Source organism: Gambusia affinis, linkage group LG21 (assembly GCF_019740435.1).
Source record: "Gambusia affinis linkage group LG21, SWU_Gaff_1.0, whole genome shotgun sequence".
Lineage (NCBI taxonomy): Eukaryota > Metazoa > Chordata > Actinopteri > Cyprinodontiformes > Poeciliidae > Gambusia > Gambusia affinis.
This window is the reverse complement of record NC_057888.1, coordinates 4,877,090-4,899,785: the sequence shown is the minus strand read 5'-3', so window position 1 is coordinate 4,899,785 and position 22,696 is coordinate 4,877,090. Positions and strand designations below refer to the sequence as shown.

Sequence of the window (22,696 nt, the reverse complement as noted above, 5' to 3'; positions counted from 1 at the left end):
TACTGATGCAGTGTCCCAAAATAAGGATTTATTAAATATAATCATCTTAATTTCAAGTTTTACCAATATTATCGCCATCCTGTTATTTTGTCCAATCAGGCTGCAGTAATTTAAACATAATAGCTACTAAAGCATTCAAACTGGTTGCTGTGACACTGAACATTGAGCTGTAGTGAACCCGATTTCCATTGATCCTCCTTCAGATGCTTCTGCGACTTGATTGGAGTCCATCTGCAGACTGAACTTGATTTAGGACTTCTCTAAATAAAGTATCCTGGATTGTGTCAAAGCATAACTTTAAGGTAAGAGAGACAGATCTGCACTTGAGACTAAAGGCAAGACAATGAACAGAAGGTCAAAATAAAAGGTAAAGAAGTGCCTTCTGTGAACAAACCCGGGCTTAAATCCAGCTGGAAAAATGAACAAAACATTACGATCTATAGCAGATGGTAGAAAAAAACCCCCAAAATGGGTGTGAATACTTTCTGCTGGTGCTGTACACCTAATCAATAAGATCCAGTGAAACCATTAGCCTTCAGAAGTTAGCCAGCGGTCCACCTAGACGGACTTTGTGGTTGTAACGTGATAAAATGTGGGAACATCTAAAGGTCGTGATCTTCTGGGGCAGCAAGTCGTCCGGGCGCCTCGGTGTCACCGGATCAGGAGCCGTCAGCGTCTGATTGGCCCTCAGGTCAACTTCCTGTTCACACACAAAGCGCTTTGTTTAGTCCTGATCGCTTCTGAACTCACAGGTTATCAATATGTTGATTTCAGTCGTAGTAGGCAGAGATGGGTAGAGTACACAAAAATTATACTAAAGTAAGAGTAGCATCACTTCAACATATTTTTATTCAAGTAAAAGTACCAAGCAGCTACCAAGAAATTACTCAAGTAATAAAAAAAAGTATTTAGTAAAAAGTGTACAGAAGTAATGAGTAACTGAACAAATGATCAATCATTTAATGTTTAAAAATTACATAATCAGATGGACCAAAATATATCGTTAAGTGGAAATTTTGGTATTCTAAACACCAAAATAACAGTAATTCATATAAGTAAGAGAATAATAACCAAATCAGGCAAAACAAAATGTTTCCAAATCAGTTTCTTTCAAAATAAAACAAATGAAACTTTAACAAAAACTGCAGATGTGCGTCTGTGTCTGGAGAAGTTTTGGTTAAAACATGTTTGTTTTTCATTCAGTAGGTAGAAAATCCAGAATTTTACTCGAGTAAGAGTAAAAATACAACGTAGTAAAAGTAAACTTAAATACAAAAAAAGCTACTCAAGGAAACGTAATGAAGTAAATGTAATTAGTCACGCTGTCATTTTAATTAATTAAATACCAACATTTTCACTTAACTTTATATTTTGTTTTGTCTGATTATGTCATTTTTAAATATTAAATAACAGTAGACTTTGTAACAATTTTTTTTTCTCGTACTTGAGTAATTTCTTAGACTTTTTATTTTCACTTGAGTAAAAATATGTTGAAGTTGTGCTATTCTAACTTCAGTACATTTTTTGGGAAATCTGCCCTCCTCTTCAGTGAAAAAACCTCCCGCAGTGAGCAGAACCAAATGATGATGATGGAAGAACCATTAAGTGTATTTATTGGTTCTCATCGTTTCTTGAATCACCTGTTGCAGTGCGGTCCGTATGCGTCCAACATGACGGTGCTGGCCTGTTCCAGGTCCCACCGGTGGCACTGCAGCAGCTCCTCACACTCGGTTCTCGACCTCAAACCCAAACGGAAAAGCTGCTCCACCTGCAGCGCAGAGGGTGGAGGAATTTAACACGAGTAGGAACAGTTCATCTGAATCTAACATGAGTAGGAACAGTTCATCTGAATCTAACATGAGTAGGAACAGTTCCCTCCTAGCTTTGGTTACCTAGCAACAACCTGCTGAGCAACTGGCGCAGCAGCAGTTTATAGTTCTTCATCATAACTGATTTAAAATAAAAAAACATGATTAAGTGAAAACTGTGGATAAAACATGAAATGTCTGACCACCAGCTTGGTAGTATAAGATATTTAAACAAAACACTAATCAATCATCAATATTGACTGATGTGAAATGCTTTGTCATGATGAGTTTTTCAGCCATATTATTGAGAGAGGAAGATCTCCAACTTGTTTTGGTTTCATGTTTTAAAATGAGCTGCTGGAACAGTTCGGAGGAGCGTCAGCAGCATTTCTGATTTATGAGCCACTTGAAGGGAACTAGTTTGAAATGACACCTAAAGTGGCAGACAGTCCCCAAGGAGCTGCAGGAAGGAGGAGTGGAGAGGTGTCAACAGTAACTAAGCCTCAATATTCAGGCAGACGCTGTGTTCTCAGCGACCTTAATGAAGTTTAACAAAATAACGACAACGAGACGTTGTTGTTGATCTTGTTTAACAGTGCAGAATGCTAACATTTATACCTTTATAGTGTGCAGATGTTTGTGATTTATAACATCAAAACTCTTTCTTTCAGCTGGGAAACAAAAATATTTGGGAGTTAAAAACATAAACAATAAAGAGCTTTAAGCTAATATTTCAGCACTCTTTAATAGCAGTCTATCAGGCTGCATCTTGCCTTGGCAATATTTGCCACTCCAGTTGAGGACATTTTTTCATTTTTCATTATTTGAGTCTTTCCAGGATTTCATAATAGTTTTTGTAATTTTTTCCAATCAAAATCACAAAGTTTGATTGGAAAATATGTCACCTTTAGTTACTGACCATATCGATCACGGCAGTGTGAAGGAAGTAAGAAATACTGCCACCTGCAGGTCGGAGTTAGCATAAATCCAGTGTTTTTCCACCAACAAAAAATAGCAATAAACACAAAATAATGCATTTCTACGGGGGAAAAAAAAATGCAGGAATTGGTTGATTTTGCATTAATTCCCACAAACTGCAAAAAACTGGAGGGACAGTTTCTTTGGGAGAAAAAACTTTTCTTCCCTTTTCATGCAAAACGAAAACAGAAAGCAGATGAATAAATGTACCTTTAAGAAATTAACAGCCTGAGGAACGCTCCAGTTGTGGCTCTGCAGAGCAGCTTTACATTCCTCCGTTGTAACGCCGTGAACGGCTCCTTGAACCTGCAAACAGCACCAGTGACAGGAAGTGACATAGAAATGAATGAAACTCTGCAAAAACACTAAATCTTACCAAGTATTTAATTCTTATTTCCAGTGCAAACATTTCAGTAGACTTGAAGTAAGATAAAACTAACTTACAAATAACTTTTCAAGATATAAGAGCTTGTTTTAAATAAATAGTACCTTAATATTTATGAAAAATTTAAACTTATAATCTTCCACTGAAACTTCTAAGTTACTTCTAAGTTAGTCTTCTCTTATTTCAAGTGAAGTAAAATATTTTTACTAAAATCTTCAAGTCAAAAATACTTCAAGTAGTTGTTCCGTTGCCAAATAAGTTACTTATAACATAGAAAAAATGCTTTGTTATAGTTGAAATAATCTCAGTGAAACTAGTATTTTTTAATCTATACGAAGGATTTATTAACTTAAAACAAGCTCATATATCAGGTTGAAAAGATACTTAGGTCAGTTTTGTCGTAATTCAAGTATTCCAAGATATTTGCACCAGAAACTGAACCAAAATTACTTTGTAAGGTTTTGTGTTTTTGTAGTGAACATGAACACTTTTCCTTTTTATAGGCCAGGTGCCAAATAACATTTAGAATAAATAAATTTGCTATATAAATATTCAACAAACATTGCTAATACAAAGAAGGGAAAACATCAGGGTAATCGTTTCAGTGTTATTGATAATTATTAATTGGCACAATGAATTAAGCTGCAACCTATTTTAAATGAGCCCACAGCACTTTGAGGTTTCCCTCCAATCACGGGAGGTGATGATTAATGATTTTCTGCTTTAAGGCTAAAATGTTCTGCAGAAATCAGGTCACATCTGCTTTGTGAGCACAGAGTTCTGCTAATTAAAACTCTGTCGACAAATGTTTGTTACTTTAATAAACGAGGTCAGTCGGATGCTGTAAAATTACTGATTTCAGTTTTCCTCGCCTGCAGCAAACGTTGGAATTTGTGGGATTGTCACACATTTCAAGAGAGAGGAGAATGTGAGCTAACCTGTGTGATGCTCTGCTCCTGTGGCATGCTGGGAGCTGCGGTCCCGTCGTTGTTGTTGTTGTAAGAGGAGTTTGGTTTCGCTTCCCCCGGTTGCTGCTGCATCATGGGTTTGACTGCCGCCATGTTGGCCGCACCGTATCTGATCAGAAAAAACAAAAACCAGGAGCTCAGAATAATAATGAGTCAGATGACAACTGGATGGACGGATGAACGGATGAATAAATGGTTGGATGGATGGACGGATGGATGGATGAATGGATGGATTGATGGTTGGATGGTTGGTTGGTTGGTTGGATGGACGATGGATGGATTGATGATGGTTGGATGGTTGGTTGGTTGGATGGATGGTTGGATGGATGGATGGATGGTTGGATGGATGGATGGATGGATTGATTATGCTTGGATGGATGGTTTGTTGGATGGATTGATGGTTGGTTGGATGGTTGGATGGATGGTTGGATGGATGGATGGTTGGATGGATGAACTGAACTCTGATCAGGTGAGTTTGAACGAACCGCTCCAGGAAGGCTGGTCTCTCCGGCAGCGGGTTGGGGGCGGAGCTCTGAGGGCTGTCCATCATGGTGGACAGGCCCCTCCCCTCTCTGAAGGTGAGCGGCTCCAGCAACGCGGTGGAGGAGTAAGACAAGGCCGCCGGCCTGGAGGTGGAGGAGGAGCTGGAGGACAGCAGGGGGCCAAGGAGCCCTGCCGCTCGCCGCGGGGACACCAAGAGTGGCGGAGGTGGCAGCACCACGAGCGTGGAGGACAGAGCCGGCGCCAGCGGGAGCGGAGAGGAGGAGCGGGAGCCCGGCTGGGAGAAAGCGTGGTCTCTGGGGGGGATCTGAGGCGGAGCGTTGTCCTCGTCTCCCAGGGAGATGGAGCTGGAGCGCGCCCCCTGCTGGGCGCCACGGGTGGCATAGCTCTGCTTGGAGGGGCGTAAGGGGGGCACAGGGCTGCGGGGGGGCAGCACGGGCCGGTCCTCGAAGCAGGAAGTGATGGAGGTGGAAGAGGAGGAGGGGGAGGGCGGAGGAAGGTAGATCTGTCTGTGGGCGTTGAATGGAGCCAGAGGCATCGGTGTGGGGGAGGATGGGAGGGAACGACCTGTTGCCATGGGAACCTGAAGCTTGACCATCACCTGTATGTAGACAAAAACAATATGAAGGGGCAGTGTAGATAAACAATCACGCAGATGGAAATGATCAATCTTATTTTAATTTATCATCAATTAATTGATCTTCTGGTTTAGCCGTGTGTTTAATAATCTACTGGTGATCAAGGAGTTTCCAGTGGTTGCAGATCTACCTCTCTCTGCAGCTCCTGGAAGAGATCAGCAGACTGCGACTCGCTCCTTCCCGCCATGCTGGACACAGGGGGGCCCAGGGTTTCTTCAGGCGGCCCCTTGTTGATGGAGCGGACCTCCTGATCCTCTGATTGGTCGTCAAAGTCTGCAGTGACCTCGTCGTAGGCTGGCTGGGGCAGAGGCCAGTCCAGGATGGACGGCGTGTCCTGAGGGAGGGAAACGGGATAATTAAAACAGTCAATAGTCAGAGAAAGAGAAAATGACACAAATCAACATTTGATGACCTAATCTGAAACAGTCATAGTTTACAATAAGATGCTAACTTCTGTAATTGATAGAAAAGGCATTGGTAAAAGCACAAAGGGAGCCAAATACCAGCAACAGAAAGGTTACTAGAGACAGCAAAGCTGGGCAAACAAACCTGTGACTGCATTGATTAAAACAGGGTTTCTGCAGGTTTCACCAACTCTAATGTGAGACTTCTTCAGACCTTTTTAAGACTATTGTGAAAGGAAATTAAGACCTGTATTGCCAGAGGAATGTACAAATTTCATTATCAATTTTATCACAGGACAGAGAAGCTAACTTTTGTGTCCAATGAAAGACAGAAAGTTATATTACTAGCTAACTAGATACATTTTGGTGTCTATCATCGGTAACAGCAAATTAACAACAGTTGGATGGAAGAAGATTGCACATTTCTCGTTAGTTTTTTCTGTCTATCGTTGGTTAGCTAGCTAGCTAGCAAGGGTATGTTAGCAGCGAGTTAGCATTCAGGCTATTGCAGATGAATCATTCATTATTATTTAAGTATGATTGTTTAATTTAATTGTTTAGATGAAATTATAAACAATAAAATTGTTTATATGTAATTATAATTTCATTTTAAACAATGCACATGAATAGTCATGTATTCCTCAGCTTGATGTGTGATGGATGTAGATTGTTTGTTCAGACTTTTATTATTGCTACAGTCACTGGGCAAGAGTAGGGTGAGATATCAAATACCAACTCCAAGATTTTTGTTTTGTTTTTTTAGAAAAAAAATTCATTTTTGGTTTGATTTTCCCATTCTGATTCTGATCTCCAACATGAAAGCTTGCTTCACATTTTCACCATGTTCCCAAATCCAGATCTCTAACAGCAGACTGAAGCTCCAGGATTAAATTTCTGTCGATATCTGAAGCATGAGGGGTACGCAGTCGATCGATGAGCACCAATCATCATCACGCTGCACCCGCCTGAGAGCATCCAAGAGAAAAAGTTATGAATTACGTCTCCAGGCTAAAGGTCATCCCACCTGCTGGAGAACGGTAAAACTGATGATGATCGCTGCTAGTTTGAGCCGTCAGCTGTGATTTTATTAGTGTTCGTGGTTGTTGAAGGACTCTAATGCGTCTTTAGACCCACTGTGGGTAACTGGTGGTACCTTGCTTTCACAGTGGGAATGAGTTAAGTTAAAAGGTCAAAGGCTGAAGCCTTCAGATTAGATAGGAGCCTCTCCACTAATTGCTAGCTTGGCTCCACTGGGGGATTTGGGTTTGTCGCTAATGGAAAAGCAAATCATTTTAACGTCCAACCTCAGCTCAATGAAGCGTAGAACAACATTGCTTTCCATAAATTCAGTTCCATGACCAACTGTGCAGACAATGAGCTTTGGCAGTTAATTAAAACCTGACATTTGACCACAGCGAGTTGTAGAGCAAAGGCAACGTAGCTGATATGGCAGACAGAACTAATGCTCATGTTAACTGTTGCAAAAACAAAAAGCAGACGCTCCCGAGTCATTTTTTGCAACTTCATATCAAGCTTCATGTATTTTCTCAGGCTAGATGAAAATCTCAAGTCTCTAAAAGCAATAAACATTTTCCCATCAAATCCATGACCTCTAATTTTTCTCTAACCCTCAATCGCTTATGTTTGTTCTCAGTCTTTATATATATATATAGATATGTAGATATCTATATCTATCTATATATACATGTATATATGTATATGTATATATATATATACAGTACAGACCAAAAGTTTGGACAGACCTTCTAATTGAGTCCAATTGTCCAAACTTTTGGTCTGTACTGTATATATAAAAACATAATAAAGAAAACAAATCTTCAGAAGCTGAAATTCCTAGATGCAACGATACCTGACATACTATTGGTTGGAATTTACAAAGCAGCCAATCAGACGCCATTCATTCTACTTGGCTCTGATTGGCTGAACCCCAAAGAACGGAAATAAAGAACACTGTGGCAGTTAGCTTCTGCTGCTATTAACCGCATCAAATCGTGGTTTTCACTCCGTGTATTAATGTACATTAAGCTGTATTTGGTGTTTGAAACTATTAATATAAGCAGCTACAAGCGTTTTTTCACAGGGAGTCTCACGTATTTGTGGATTTTAGAAATTCAACCCACTGTTTTACAGAAGATATCAGTACTGCTAAAAAATGAAAAGAAAAAGAAAGTAATCTTTCAAAGCTGTGCATCCTCTTCAAATCATTCAGCTAAAATATGCATTTTAGCTGAATATGCATTCAGCTAAAATATGCATTTTAGCTGAATGCATATTCAGCTAATATGCATATATTATGCATATTAGTATGATGGCTCCTCCTTAATAGAGGAGCCATCACAACATGGCTCCTCTATTAAGCCTTTAACAACATTTTTACCCTCTTTGTGGATGTCTAATCGTGTATTGTGATGCAGTAGTATCTTCTGGCCTGAAGCTAAACAAATGTATCCAAACAGAAAACACAAACTTTGTCTGAAAGGATGGTAACTGTGAAAGATCGAGCAAACAAAGCCAGATTTTCCGTGACTTGGCACAGTCTGGATGCGGCTCCTCTGAGAATTGATGTTTTACAGCCTTCTGCACAACAAGAATGCAAACAAATAAAAACATCTGAACTTGCTTTGTGAAGATTTGGCAGAACAAAAGCACAGAAAATAGAAAAGTTAAGAGTGGTAGCTGTTACTACAAGTTTGTGTTGTCATGGTTTGGAGGCCACCATGGCTTTACTTGATGCTCGTTCAACTAAAGAACGAGTAGTATCGTTCATACTACTAATAAAACAGCAACGAGACTTCTGTGTGAACGGGTTACGACCCCAAAGCGAATCGCATGTGCATTGTTGGAAATAATAATACATGGACCATTTATGGATTGATTTTAAAGGGGCAGTATTATGCATTTCCAGACAGATAGTGCCATTTTACAGCACCATAAAGTCACTGTTAGCTTAAGTACCGGTAGTTAAAAAAATGCTATATGCATATCAAATATGACTTAATAAATTTTATTTCGTAATTTAACAAAATAAAAGTGTCTTTCCTGCCCTTTCTGAAACTCTTCCTCCAGGAAGTCATCACAACATGGCTCCTCTATTAAGCCTTTAACAATATTTTTACCAGGTCATCTCAAAATTTTAGTTTGAGATGATGAAAGGTCATTATCTCTGATGACCTATTGAAACCTTTTATTAATGTCTTTAAAATGAAAGTGGCACAAACAAAAAATCTTGCTGCACAAACGTAGCACAAATGTTTGACACCAATTTTGTTTGATTTGAAGAAGGTAGGGCAACAAACTTCACTTGGGTATGTGAGATTGGATTTTTATTTGGGTGAAAATATCGTAATTGGATGTTCAGACTGTGGTGAAAAAGTCACACAAGGAGATTGCTTGTTCAGTCTGACCCAATCAGAATCTACCTTCAGAGTGTCTTCATCTGGTTGGTGCGTCTCTGTGAGCGGCGAGGGCGTGGTCGAGCTGAAGCTGTCGTCCGTGAAGTCGATGAGCGACACCTCGCTTTTGGCCGATCGCACGCCGCCGCCGCTGCCGCCCTCCCAAGGCCGCAGCTTCAGACCGAAAGACGCACCCAGCTTCTTTAGCCCAGACGATGTGCTGAAGTCATCCTCGTCATCGTAGTCGTCCATCACGGAGTCGTACAGCGGCTCTGGGAGCACACGGAAACACCGCAGTCAGGCTGGAAATGTGGGATCTTGGGTTGCAAAGAGGAAAACTTACTTTTGAGCAGAACAGCCGGCTTTGGTGGACGAGGAGGAGCCTTCTCTGTTAAAAGCAGAGTTTGTTAGACTTTACCATAAGTTTTAGATCTAACATCACCACAGTCAAATCAAATAAAAACAAGTTACTCTTTGCACGGTTGGGTAGTTTGGTTGGTCTTGCAGTTCCAGAATCAAATCCCAAGACATCTGGAGGGTCCATCGGGTTCCCCAAATACAAACTGAGAAAGAACAATTTTAGTTCAGGTAATAAAAGCTGCAGGACAAAATTAAATCAAATATCTAAGTATATATGACACACAATTTAATGCTGTGAGAACCAATCTAGACTTAATGCCTTAACATGAACTTCTGAAACAGCAGTGGGCTCTGCTGCCCTCCAGTGAAGAGCTGTGGTAACTGCACTATAAATTCAGTTCTGATCAGAAGTTTCTATAAACTCATCACAGCTGTCAATCTCACTTTAATGTAGTCCAAAAGTCTGAATTTATTGTATATTTCCTCCATAGAGGGTCAAACTTATACATACAACTACATACGTTAATTCAGCTACATCGTCTCCGCTTTTCTGTTGTGTTGAAACAAAACAGAAAAAGTTCTGTTGAATAACACTTCAAAACTTGTTTTGGAATTGATAAAGCAGGTTAACATTCAACTTTTTGAAGAAATTTGCAAACCATGTTTTACTGTAGAGCAACTTAATCTATTGGATCTCAACTCTCCTCTACAATCCAGTTGGTTTGGTAAGATATTCAAGAATAGGGTTTATGCAGGTTTCACCAACTCAAAGTAAGACTTTTTAAGACCAGCATGAATAAAATTTAAGAGCTTCTACACGACAGAGATGTTAAAAAAATTCAGGGACCAAAACTGTGAAATTTCTGGGGTCTTTTTGTGGCTCTTGGCAGCAGCTTTGGCATATGGCTCATTAGCTAGGTAGCTAGTGAGTAAACAAGCATTAGCAGATTGTTACCGATAGCCTTTACCGCCTTGAATCTCAGAATACAATGAGTGGAGATGTCTACGCATGATGAAAAGTTTTGTCTGATAAAAATGTCCCATAATAAAAAACCTTTATATAACATCTGAGATTAAATAGTCTCTGCAACAACACAATTTAAGACTTGTAATTCCTGTATTTAAGGCAAAGTTACATTTTCATGTATCCTTTTAAGACATTTTAATGCCTTAATTTTATATATGTAAAATTGATGAGCCTTAAATAGTGAGACGTAATGTATATTTTTAGAACCTGAGATGGTAAAGCACTCAGAAATTGGTGAGAATAGTTTGTAAAAACAATAAATCTGCATCAGTTTTCATCAACAGCAACATAGTTACATGTTTTCCTGATACTCAACAGCACAATATTGTAGCCCAGTTTTCAGACATAAAAAACATTAACATTTTGTAATTTTACTGACTAATCTCTTTCAGATCTGTGTGTTGGGATCTCTTCAGACATAAAAACAAGCAAATTTCTTGTTATTACCAGCCCCAAGACTTCTACTTGCATTTTTAACCACTTCTATTGTTAGATTTGATTTTAAATTATAAGCAACATTGTGATGTGAAAAATGTTTTATTTAAACTCCTAAATGCTACACTTACATAGAAAATAATCAGTTAATAATCAGTCAGTTTAGCTGGTGTTCACCTGTCAATGCGGTCTGCGTGTCCCCAGCTCCTGTGAGGGTCCGTGTCTCCATGTCCAGTGTGGATGAAGGAGTGTTTCAGTGGCCGGCTGATGTCCTGAGCGGACAAGCCGGCCACCGAGGTCACGACGTGCCGAGGAAACTGACCAACACGCAGCGTCCGCCGGTTCTGCCCGCGCCACCAGTAATGCTCTGCCCTGAAGACACGGAGAAGGAAGGTGAAAAACTGATTTCTGCTTTTACTTCCTTTGAAAACTTTTACCCATCAGAAGAGTTGAAGGCCAGTATGAGTTTGGTTTCTTCTTTTCATATCAATGTAATTAAAACAGCACATTAAACAGGGTTTTCCTTAAATTTAAGACTTTTTAAGACCATTAAAAGGTTTTTAAGACCTGCATTACATCAGAAATGTACAAAAGAAGCAGTGTTAATCCCCAAAATGCCAATCTTTTTGCACAGAATCAATGCAGCATTGTAACAAAGATGAATATCATCCAGCCAGCTGGTGATAAATTTGGATTTAAACAATGGTAGACACAAAAAAGCTAGCTTGCTAGCTAACTAGCTCACTTTTTTGCTTGATAGCTTATTCCCCACTGCAGGAACCAGAACCAATGGTTCCTGCTAATATAGTTGTTAATGTAATTTGGTTAGTCAGTTAGGGGAAAATTAGCTGTTAGCTAGCAGTAGCCTGAACCGCCTCAGAGTCACAGAGCACAATGAAGAAGCAACTCAAGCGTCCCATAAGAAAAAAAGACTACATAAAATACACAAGATTAAATAGTAATGTCACCACAACATTTAAGACCTACGATTAAGATATTTAAGCAAAAGTTATCTTTTTTTTAGAATCATAATTTGAGACTTTTTAAGACCTTAATTTTAAGATACACAAATTTAAGACTTTTTAAGGATGTAAAAGTTTTAGCTGTCTCAAACTGCTTCTGCTGGTTAGCCACACTGACCTTCCCTCAATGATTGTAATAACGTCATTCAGTTGAATTTGGAGTTTATCTTCTTCCTCAAAGTCCTGGAGGGCCCTCATGTCTGTAGGCAACGTCTGATCAAACACAAACACAGAAGTAGAGGCACTTTTAGACACAGCCTTAAGAGATCCTCTTGTGAAAAATATCACACTTAGTGTTTCAACATCAAATGCATTGTGTTACTGCTGTAGCACTTTTCAGAATGGAAGTTAATACTGAAAGAAGAAAGATGTTAGCTGTTTTTATCATCACTGAAGTGATCAAAGTGAATCGAAATGTGGATATTTCGATTCAAAATAAAAGGTTTTCATAATTTTGACAGTTTCACACAACTGCTACTTAATTTTGAATTATCTTTTTTTATTGAAATCAAATTTTTATTTGAACAAAAACCTTCTCATTTCACAAAGAAGAAAAAACAACAACCTGTTTTTGTCACTTTTGGTTCAGAATGGGCTAAAATTGGTATCAACAAGTCATATGATCTAAAATCATCCATAAAAATGTCTGATTGGTGCACCTCTGCTTTAAAACCCATTATTCTAAATATACATGAGATAAACGAGGTGAAGCTGAGTGACCTCGAGCAGAAAGTCTCTGAGAGCGATGAAGGTGGGCCGGTCATCAGGTTTGGGGCTCCAGCACTGCAGCATGACGTTGTAGATGTCTTGAGGACAGTCGTCAGGTTTACACAGCCTCTCAGCCTCAACATCAACTTTATGGAGGATCTGCAGATTGCAATTCATTTCTCAGAAACACAAAAACAAATCTATTTATTTTTCTCTTAAAGGGGACCTATTATGCGATGTGGAACAGGTTATGGTAGGCCTAAACAAAATGTGTTCATCACTTTTTACATACAAAATCATTCCTAGATAACAGTCTGTTCAGTTCTGCCTTTCAGATTGAGCAGTTTTAGGGCCTCTGTCACCTCAAATCCAAATAATCTGCTGAACAACCCCCAAGTCAATGTTTGTACAGTCACATGAAAATGGCTGCAAACAATTGCACAATTACACAACCATACATCTTAGAAAAGCGTTAGTAGAGCCTCCTGCACAGCCAACAAGAATGCAGCAAGTGGTTTCTGGGTGGTAAGTCAACAACAAAACACTTGTCTATTCCAGCAGCCATTGTACAGGGCATACAGCGGTAAAACCAGCTGGCAAAAAATGCTGGACTTCAGCTTGGGTTGCTAGTTAACGGGCAGAGATCTGCTGTGGTTGCTAGGTAACGGCACGGTTCCCATTGAATGTGACTTAATCCAGAAGGTTTTGAAATGGCAAATATTCCAGACACCAAAAAACATAAATTTATTGCCAAAAGACAGCTGGCAGGTTTTCCTAATCTGTTTTTAGGAGCAGTTGAGACCCAAATACAAAATATCTCCTTTAAGGTTTTATTGTGTAGCGTGAGTAGATATACCTGGCTCCCATTGAGCCCAAGCCACGGCTCCTGTCCATGGCTGAACATCTCCCACAGGGTGACTCCAAACATCCAGGTATCAGACGCATGAGAGAAAGTGCGAGACTTCAGAGACTCTGGAGCACACCTGGACAGAAACAGGAACAAAGACGTAGAGCTGGCAAATCAAAATCGAAAAAAGAATCTCGATAAAGAAAAGGAGGAGCGGCCTGCTTTCCTCACCAAGGAAAAGGGATTTTCTGGCCTTCCTCCATAATGTATTGATCAGTGTGAGTAGGTAGCGCTCTCATTAGGCCAAAGTCTCCAATCTTCACCGTTTCGTTGGTGGACAGCAGGACGTTGCGGGCGGCCAGGTCTCTGTGGAGGAATCGCCTCTGCTCCAGGTAAGCCATTCCACTCGCCACCTGTACAAAAACACACAACGACAGACATTCAAGGTCTTATATAAAAAGAGTCTGTACCTTTAAAAAACAAACACTGACCTGTACGGCGTAGTTACACAGAATCAAGATGAGGATGTGACCCTGGCGCTTTCTGAGGCGATCCAGCAGGGATCCCAGAGGCGCCAACTCAGTCACCTAGAGCCAATGAAACACGAGCAAAGATCAGGGCACAGTCAAAGTATTCATACATTCTTATCACGGCGCAAGTCAGCGCCTAAATCCATTTTATAATCACTTGAACATTGATGTTTACAGACACTCTATTCAGTCCAACTGCACTTGAGCACAGGTTGGACTGGTGCAGAGCTGGTGGAGACGTACAATGAATGGAACACCTGCACTGGTGAGAACAGGGAATGGCGGTTCTAAAAAGTATCGACTCAGAAGGGCTGTAAACTACAGTGGCCCAGAGGGGTCATCGAAATGCAAAAGCCACATCAAAAGTTATGGAAAATTTCTTAGGTCAACTTCGGTTTTGTCTTTTGTTTCTGCATTGTGTTTTTTTTTAAGTTTTAGGTCTCATTGTGTCGTGGTTTTGGCAGTTGCTTCATAGCTTTTGTTGGTCGTAACATTTGTTGTTGTGTTGCAGTTTGTGTTGTTGAGCTTTGGTTCTTGTTGTGTTGTGGTTTTTGTTTTAGTGTTGTGGTTTTTGTTTTTGAGTTTTGAGTCTCATTATTTTGTTGACCGTTGTGGACAACTATAAAATACAAAAATAAATTATCCAAGTTTTTGTTAAAAGAAAAGAAAGAGTGCTATTTTCTTTCCAGTAATACTTTGTGTTGGTCTATTACAGAAAATACGATTGAAATACATTAAATTAAATCTGGAAAGGCGATGAGGTAATGGATACTTTCTCAAGGCCCCACATTTATGAACACACAATAAAGTGCTATAAATGAAATTAGATAATGACCCCATGAGCTCCTGTTTTACAGCCTGAGGTAATCCTGAGAATAACTGCAGCTATTCCAAACACAGTGGATCCTTTCAAAGTAAAACAGTTTTTGAATAAGACTCCTAATGTGAGATGAAAAAAAGAGAAAACTCTCAGGAATTACCATCTTCATGGGCTGCGTTAGGACGACTCCATAAAGACTGATGAGGTTCTGGTGGCTCAGCGAGTGCATGGCGTTCACCTCTCTGATGAAGTCATCCAAACCGTCTGAGTCCAGCACGCCGGCCTTCAGACACTTCACTGCCACGGACAGCTGAGGAAACCAAAAGCTGCAGTCATTTTCTGAAACTCTGTGTAAATACCCTGCAGAGAAAAGTTTGTCTCACCACTCTGCCGTTTGGTGCGGTCCACTCTCCTCGCCGCACGACTCCAAATGTGCCGTCTCCGAGTCGCTCAAACAGTTGCATCTCCGACTCTTTGATGAGGCAGGTGAGCGAGTCTCCAGGCTCGCTGCTGGCTGCAGGTGGGACCGACGATGCACCCTGCTGGGGGTCGGTGTCTGACCGCTTCACTGGAAATACCTGCAGATAATCGATCGACAACAACCATTTACGGGTTCTGACAAACAGAAGGCAAACTGATCAAGCACTTACCATGTCTGGCTAATCAACAACTTCAATAAGTGACGGCAACTGAATATTAACTGTTAATATATAATAGAAACAGACTTAACTACCAAATAACTAACAAATAGCTATCACCTCTTAATATAAACTGACTCACAAATATCACTAAGTAATGCTAACTGACTATTAACTGTTATACAGTAATAGTAATTAATTATTTCTAAGTAATAACTAAAATAGCTGTTACCTATTAATATTAACTAACTATGAACTATCACTTAGTTATGGTAACTGACTGTTAAATAATGGTAACTCACTATTAACTCCTATTAACTAATGGTAATGAACTATTAATAATCATTAAGTGATGGTAACTCACTATTGACTATCACTTAGTAATGGTAACTGATTAACGCAGTAATAGTAACTGACTAATAACTATTATTAAGTAATGGTAAAGGACTAATAACTATCACTTAATGTTGTAAGGTATGTATGTATCTGCATTTCATTGAGTTACCCTGATGAGACGTTTTACTTGATTGTCACAATCATATTTTAGATTCCTTTTGTTTTATAAATTTACTGTCATAAATCTGGAGAAACTGCTCAAAATTAGCACTTAATATATCTATTTTTAAATGTTTATTAGGATATATAAGCTTTCCCCCCTCAAGCATTAGTGTATTACTAGGTCTTCTCATTAGTCAGTATTGTATTTAATGCACCTTGCTCATCCAGGACTTGCGTTTATAAAGGGCTCTTCTTCTCTTGACCGCCTCCCAAAGCCGCCTCTGACCTGATCCAACAAAACAAAGCAAATAATAACAACAAACACTCTTGATTGTATTTACAACTGAGGGTTACTTGTTGACCATTCAGGACGTCACACACATAAAGGCATCAAAAAATCCAATCAGTGGCTCTCACCGGGCCGCCCCATGCCGATCTTCTCCAGATCCTCATTCTTGACGTAGTCGAAGTGGGAAAGTCGCGTGACGTTGAGTTCATCCCGGATCCGCAGGAAGTACTGCTGCAGCTGCACGTCAGTCAGCAGCTCCAGCAGCCACTCTGTGCCCTCTTCACTCTGCATCTGCACACACACACACACACACACACACACACACACACACACACATACACATTTTATCTGTTTAACACACTGGCTGTGCTGGATGCCATTCAGCTGTAACCTACATGTCTGAACAGATCTGTTATCAGGTTGAATATTAAATATACTTTATACTCTGTGTATTTATAATAACTTGTTTAAGAAATGTTTTACTTTAGTTTACAATTACTTTCTGCATTGATTCTCCAGAATATATTCCTATTGATTATTAAAAACTTAGGAAAAACATCTGAAATGGAATCCAACTTTGAACAACTCACCCTGATAAAAGAGCTCCTAAAAAACTGCAACATCATCAAAAACTTGATTTATTTTAGTTAGTTTAACTTAAAAATGTATTCATTACATACAAAGTATTTCAAGAGTTTAATTTATGATGTTGATGATTAGGGATAAATCTCGTTGATTGGACAATCACTAGTAAAGAACTCCACATTTCTAGACTTTTTAAACTTTTTATATTGATATCTGAAGTTTAATATCTGAGGTTTCTGTATCGGATCGATACCGATCCGAATTGACTTAAAAATGTATTTTTTCTTTAACAAACATAAATTACAAATTTATCTGATAACTTTGCATGATTAAAGCTCATTTAAATCCACTAATAGCTTCATGAGTTGGTCAAACATATACAAATATAAACTGCAACAAACCTTTTTTCAAATGGTTCAGAAAGTTCAATTAGGAATCCCAAATATATAAACAAAGAAAATAAATTATGGAGTCTCTGTAAACAAAATTGTCCTAAATAAAGGACCAAAACACCAAACTGAAAACGTTTGTCATCCAGTTTTTGGTAGAAAAAGAGAGAAAAATGATAATCTATCATGTGATCAATTGCTTATTGCAACAGGCTTAACAGTTACCACAAACTCTTACCTGCTTTGGTAAACTTTTTTCCCCTTAACAATTGAAAACCTCATTTTGGATTATTTGGTATTTAAATTTATCCAACTGTACAAATAATTCTCTTTCCAGTTATGTTGTTCTGTGATAAAATGTTAAAATAAAATCTTGAGGTCTGGAAAGTTTAAAAGATATTAACAGGTTTGCACTGCGAAGCAGGAATTTATCTCCCATAATTCAGCTGTAAAGAGGAGAAACGACCACATTCTGGCTACATTAAATGATGTAATGAGAGAAATGCTGCAGATCCACCCACAGCATCAGACTTTCTTTTTACCATTTGTCCCCCGATTCCTCTGCTCCTCTCCTCCTCGTCCTCGCCCTCCCCCTCCGCTCGGGCGTAGGGGAGTCGCTGGTACATGTAGCTCTCCCCCATGCTGGAGCTGCTCCTCTCCTCCTGTTCTTACGCTATTCAAAGGAAGCTCTGCTTTTAGTCCAACGCGCTAATCTCCTCTCATCTCCGTGACCTCCTTGCGTTCAACCGATGCGACACACACACACACTCCTCTGGTCGTATCACCTAAAGCGATCTCTGGATCCTCCCTCCCGCTGCTCTTTTCGCTCCCTGCTGACTCACGGCTGCCTGCGGCGTCGGACACCTCCACTCTTCCCCTTTCTCCCTCTCTCTTCCTCTCTCTCTCTCCGGCGTTTCCTCCTCTCCATCTGCTCCTGGCTCGGCAGCCGATCTCCGCCGTCTGATGGTGCTAAATAATTCAGCTGCTCTCATCAGAGAGAGGATGGAGAGAGATGCGGAGACGGTTCCCAGCATGCATTAGAAAGACGATGCACAAAGGAACAGCCACTCTGACGGATGAATCGAGGATTTCTACTGATTTAATCAGAGGAAACTCCCTAATGAAAAACCCCTGGCTGAGGTTTGAACCCAGAACTGGATAAATGATCCAGAAGTTATCACGATAAACGATTATATTGATGTTTTTGACACCATTTTCAACTGATATATAATGGTAATAATGGCATAATAATGAAAGAACACATTCCCAAAGCTGAATAAACTTTAAATTCTAATAAACATTTAACTGCATGACACCTTAATTATCCAAAATAAAACAAAACCACAAATAAAATTAATTATAACATCTCTGTAAACAAAATTGTCTTGCAAAAATCAGACTGAAGACCAATTCTGGTACAAAGAGAAAAATGATGAATGAATAATGATAATGGACATTATTGTGCCTTTTTAAAATTGATCATGAATTTAATTGATTTATTGTTCTTTGCTGTCGCAATAGCAAATGTTGCTGGACGTTAAATTCGCCCCGAAATGATTGTAATAAACGATGATCTGGTTTTGAGACCATTTTCAACTAATACAATGTGTAGCATTCTCAAAGATCAATCAACTTTAAATTCTAATTAACATTTAACTGGAAGACATTTTAAATGTCCAAAATAAATAAACAAAACAACTGAAACAAGAAATAAAATTAATTATGACATCTCTGTAAACAAAACTTCTCTTCAAAATAAAGGACTAGTTGAGAGTAAAAGCACCAGATTTAAGACTTTAATTATCCAGTTTCTGGTAGAGAGAAAAACAATAAATCCAAAAAATGTAAATTATTGAGCTCTTTTTAATTCATCAGGACCTTCTTTTGCAGTGCCGCAGTGCTACCAACTGATATCTTCCCAGTAAAATACCAGTTTCTGCCATCTTTTCATTGTAAAACTGTTTACCTGTGTTTGAAAGTTATTAATCAATCAGTCAAGTTTATTTTTGTAGCACTTTCAGCAACAAGGCAGTTCAAGGAGCTTTACATGACAAAAACTAAATGTCACGAAAATACAGTCACTGATTTGAGAACAAAAATGATCAAAAACATCAGTACACATCAGATATGTTGGTCAATGTTCCATTAATTTGCATTAAAATACCCAAAAAGTGATTAATAGAATTTAAATGTCTTTGGATGTGACAATTTAATATCACATTAAACAAAAAAAAAAAGGTTAATGAAAAATTTAAATTTTGTGCTTTTTTATTTATCTGCATCTTTTATTAAATGCCTAATGTTTAAAAAGTGAATTAGCATCACCCGGGTTGGTGAAACAGATTTATGAATTGTGATCCAAAGGGCCCCAAAAGAGATCACTCCGAGGACGCTGAATGGCCCCAGCGCCACACGTTGAACACCCCTAATGTCAACAATGGGACAGTGAATGTGCTACTGTATCCTGTGAGATTCTGCTAAAAATTAAAGCAAAAAATAAAAAAATAAAATGTTCAGTGGATGTTAAAATGGGCTGTTGCCAATAGCAACAAGGCTAAACGGTGCATCAAATCCGTCCATATCGATGTTTGCTCGTCTGAAAGGAATGAGCACAAAATGTGAGTCGTGTTTTATGGAGGGCAGAGCTCTAAATATAACAGAGCTAAATTTAGCTTCAGCTGGCCTGGAATCAGCGTGAAGACGCTTCAGATTCATTCTGGACGGTTTAAAAATGAGGAGAGGAAGTAAAAACACACCGAGATGCTCTAATGGCAACACCTGATACAGGTACAGCTCAAAAGATAAGAAATTTCATTACTTTTTCTCTCATTCCAGATAGTGAAACGCAGAAAGAAGTAAAATGCTCCCATAAATTTGCAGTATGAGTCAATAATAACAAGATTTAGGACCTATAATTCACATTTTCACTGGTTTCACATGTTTTCCCTTCATGTTTTCATGTTTTATCATTTTAATACCAAACAAAGCCCATCGCAGAGGCCATTTTGTAATTTTTCTCCTCTTAAATTCCTCATATAACTGTAAAGTCTATCAGGTTTTTAAAAGTTGTCTTACTTTATATTTTTTATTAGAACATTGTTAGATTATTTGATTGGCAAAATATACAAAGGCATAAAAGTACAATTCTGTTTTAAATATATTTATGTTTTGCCTTACATTTTATAAGTTAAATGAAGAAACCCTTAAAATACTTGAATACCTGCAATAGTACAATATTTTACCAGTTTTTCTTTAAATCAATAAGTTATATACCATCCAAAGTAAGCCTTTTTCCATGAAAACCACAACAATGAAATTTCTATTTGATGCACTTGCAGCCTGTAATGTTCAGTTTGTCCACCAGGGGGATAAAACAGGTATAATTCAACACACCAGATTAAATTCTGTTAAAAATCAAAAAAATATGTGTATAAGAAATATTATTTGGTTTTAGATCAGTGATCTTACCCTGCAGGAGTATTTTTGGTGACAAGCTGCAGTCAGGAGTGACTTAATTAACCCGACGTCACCTGAAGAAAGCCATGGGTGGAGGGGTGCCACATCTGCAAGAAAGAAGCAACAAATTTCAGATATAGCAAAATCTCAACGTTCAATTTGCTTCTATGGAGCAGTACAATAACTCTGAGCTGTAACAACACCAAAAGAGCTTCATTACAGAGTCAAAACAGGGAATTCTTATTTTATTCAATGTAGCAGAGGAGAAAACCTCCAAAATACAGTTTCATAACGCAGCAACTCCTTCAGTACCTGGACACTGGGAGTCATTTTAATTTTTTTTTGTTGCTTATTTAATTTTACAACAATGTCCTAATAGTATATTCTCTCATCTTCTAATTCATTAGAGTTAATAAATTCTTATTTAACATTGAATTTAATTGAATTGAATAAATTACTGTCCATGGTGGAAGATAAAAACTTCAGAAATACACAAGAGCTCCTCACCGTTAAACTGAATTATGTTGAGGATTGAAATGGGAAAACACCTTTTCCCATTTATATCAAATGAATAATTAGTGAACAAATACATACATTAAACTTCCATCGTATATAAAAATATATACGATAAAATCATGATTGTCTCTGGAACCAAATATTCCTCTACGTTTTGTCAGACAGTTGTTACTTCAGTTGTCCTCTGGGTGGTGCTGTACAACAAAGGAAGGAAGGGATGGATGGATGGATGGATGGATGGATGGATGGATGGATGGATGGATGAACAAACCAATGGATGGATGGATGGACCAACTGATGGATGGATGGTTGGATGGACAAAACAATGGGTGGATGATGGATGGATTATGGATGGATAAACCAATGGAGGGATGGATGGATAATCCAATGGATTGGTGGGTAAACGGATGGATGGATCAATCAAAGCGTTGAGTAAATGGATGGACAGAAGAATGAATGAATGGATATACAGTGGATGGATGAATGCTCAAATACAGAAGGATGGATGGACAGATGGTGACTAAATGATCTGGTCCACACTAAGGTGTCTTAATTCTTCCTATGAGCTGAATGATGTGTTCAGGTGTTCGGTAAAATCTGTGCCAGTTTGGTCTTATTAGAAAGCAGACCTCAGACTTATTAATATCAATTAATATGTTGTTGATGGTTTATATCAAGATGTGCTGCTTAATGACAGATTGGTTTTCCAATTTTAAAGAAACACTATTTACTATTTAGTTAAAGTAGTATAACTTGTATCTGTCACAAACTTGTAAACAGAGGAGACTTGAAGTGCTCCTCGATCAGTCTTAAGCTGATTACCATTCCGTCACATTCAGTGGGCTCCAGCTCCTCAGCTTCAGTTCAGTTTGTTAAGGCGACATTTTCCGTTATTAACTTTTATTAGCATCATCCACTTTATAAACTACCAGCTTATATCACAGCAACATGTAGCAAAAACAAACCCCAGCGCACTGACCTGAGAGGATGGAGCCTTGTGGGATGAAGCCGATGCTCTCCACCGGTCAGTCCTCCTCCCTCCTCCTCCGCTCCCGGCCGCACCGCGCCCCGGCGGGAAGCCGGAGCGGGTTTACTTGGATTCGGTTAAATTCGGGCTTTAGGTCCGTCTGTTCTCTGCCTCCCGGTATTCCTTAACGGTCCGCCGTGATTTGAGCGTCACGTTGCGTAAGAAAGGAACGTCAAGACGCTACGGCGCTTTTAGGGTTCGGACAGCTCGTGACCCCCCGCTTAGGCGATGCGTCACAGAGTCCGCCATATTGTGAGTGGCAACTTTATGTTGAAGAGTTTACATGGAGCGGGTACGTGGGTTTGTTCAATAATAATTGGTTTACATTTAATAAAATTAGATTGACCACTTGAATTACCCAAAATGGCATAGTTACAAATAAAAGCGGAAATATCAACACATATAAAATGCATCACTTATTTAAAAAAGGCAAACTTTACAAAATGAAAAATAA

The 22,696-nt window shown here is 38.9% G+C and overlaps 1 protein-coding gene across 2 annotated transcripts; it reads right to left on the bottom strand.

Annotated features, from left to right (window-relative positions):
• Positions 1–297: 297 nt before the first annotated feature.
• Positions 298–22,383, bottom strand: tnk2a (tyrosine kinase, non-receptor, 2a). Of its 2 annotated transcripts, XM_044104019.1 has the most exons (22): positions 22,195–22,383; positions 20,712–20,806; positions 17,786–18,225; positions 16,398–16,560; positions 16,196–16,266; positions 15,228–15,422; positions 15,005–15,154; positions 13,986–14,081; positions 13,726–13,907; positions 13,504–13,630; positions 12,660–12,806; positions 12,058–12,152; positions 11,095–11,289; positions 9,567–9,658; positions 9,439–9,483; positions 9,123–9,367; positions 5,409–5,612; positions 4,625–5,241; positions 4,110–4,248; positions 2,997–3,092; positions 1,641–1,768; positions 298–700 (listed from the first exon to the last, which is right to left on the bottom strand). In XM_044104019.1, exons 3-22 carry the CDS (start codon positions 17,882–17,884, stop codon positions 688–690), a joined length of 3,099 nt encoding a protein of 1,032 aa, XP_043959954.1. In that variant the 5' UTR covers positions 17,885–18,225; positions 20,712–20,806; positions 22,195–22,383; the 3' UTR covers positions 298–687. The 2 variants fall into 2 exon arrangements, with proteins under 2 accessions (XP_043959954.1, XP_043959955.1); XM_044104020.1 differs by lacking the exon at positions 17,786–18,225.
• Between the last annotated feature and the right edge of the window lie 313 nt (positions 22,384–22,696).

Bases quoted from the DNA above. Each gene is read 5' to 3' on its own strand.
- tnk2a (XM_044104019.1), bottom strand. From the start codon at position 17,884: ATGGGGGAGAGCTACATGTACCAGCGACTCCCCTACGCCCGAGCGGAG. The intron at 13,631-13,725 runs GTGAGGAAAGCA...GTTTCTGTCCAG, and splicing joins CAGAAAATCCCTTTTCCTTG to GTGTGCTCCAGAGTCTCTGA. The intron at 12,807-13,503 runs GTATATCTACTC...TGCAATCTGCAG, and splicing joins TTGGGCTCAATGGGAGCCAG to ATCCTCCATAAAGTTGATGT.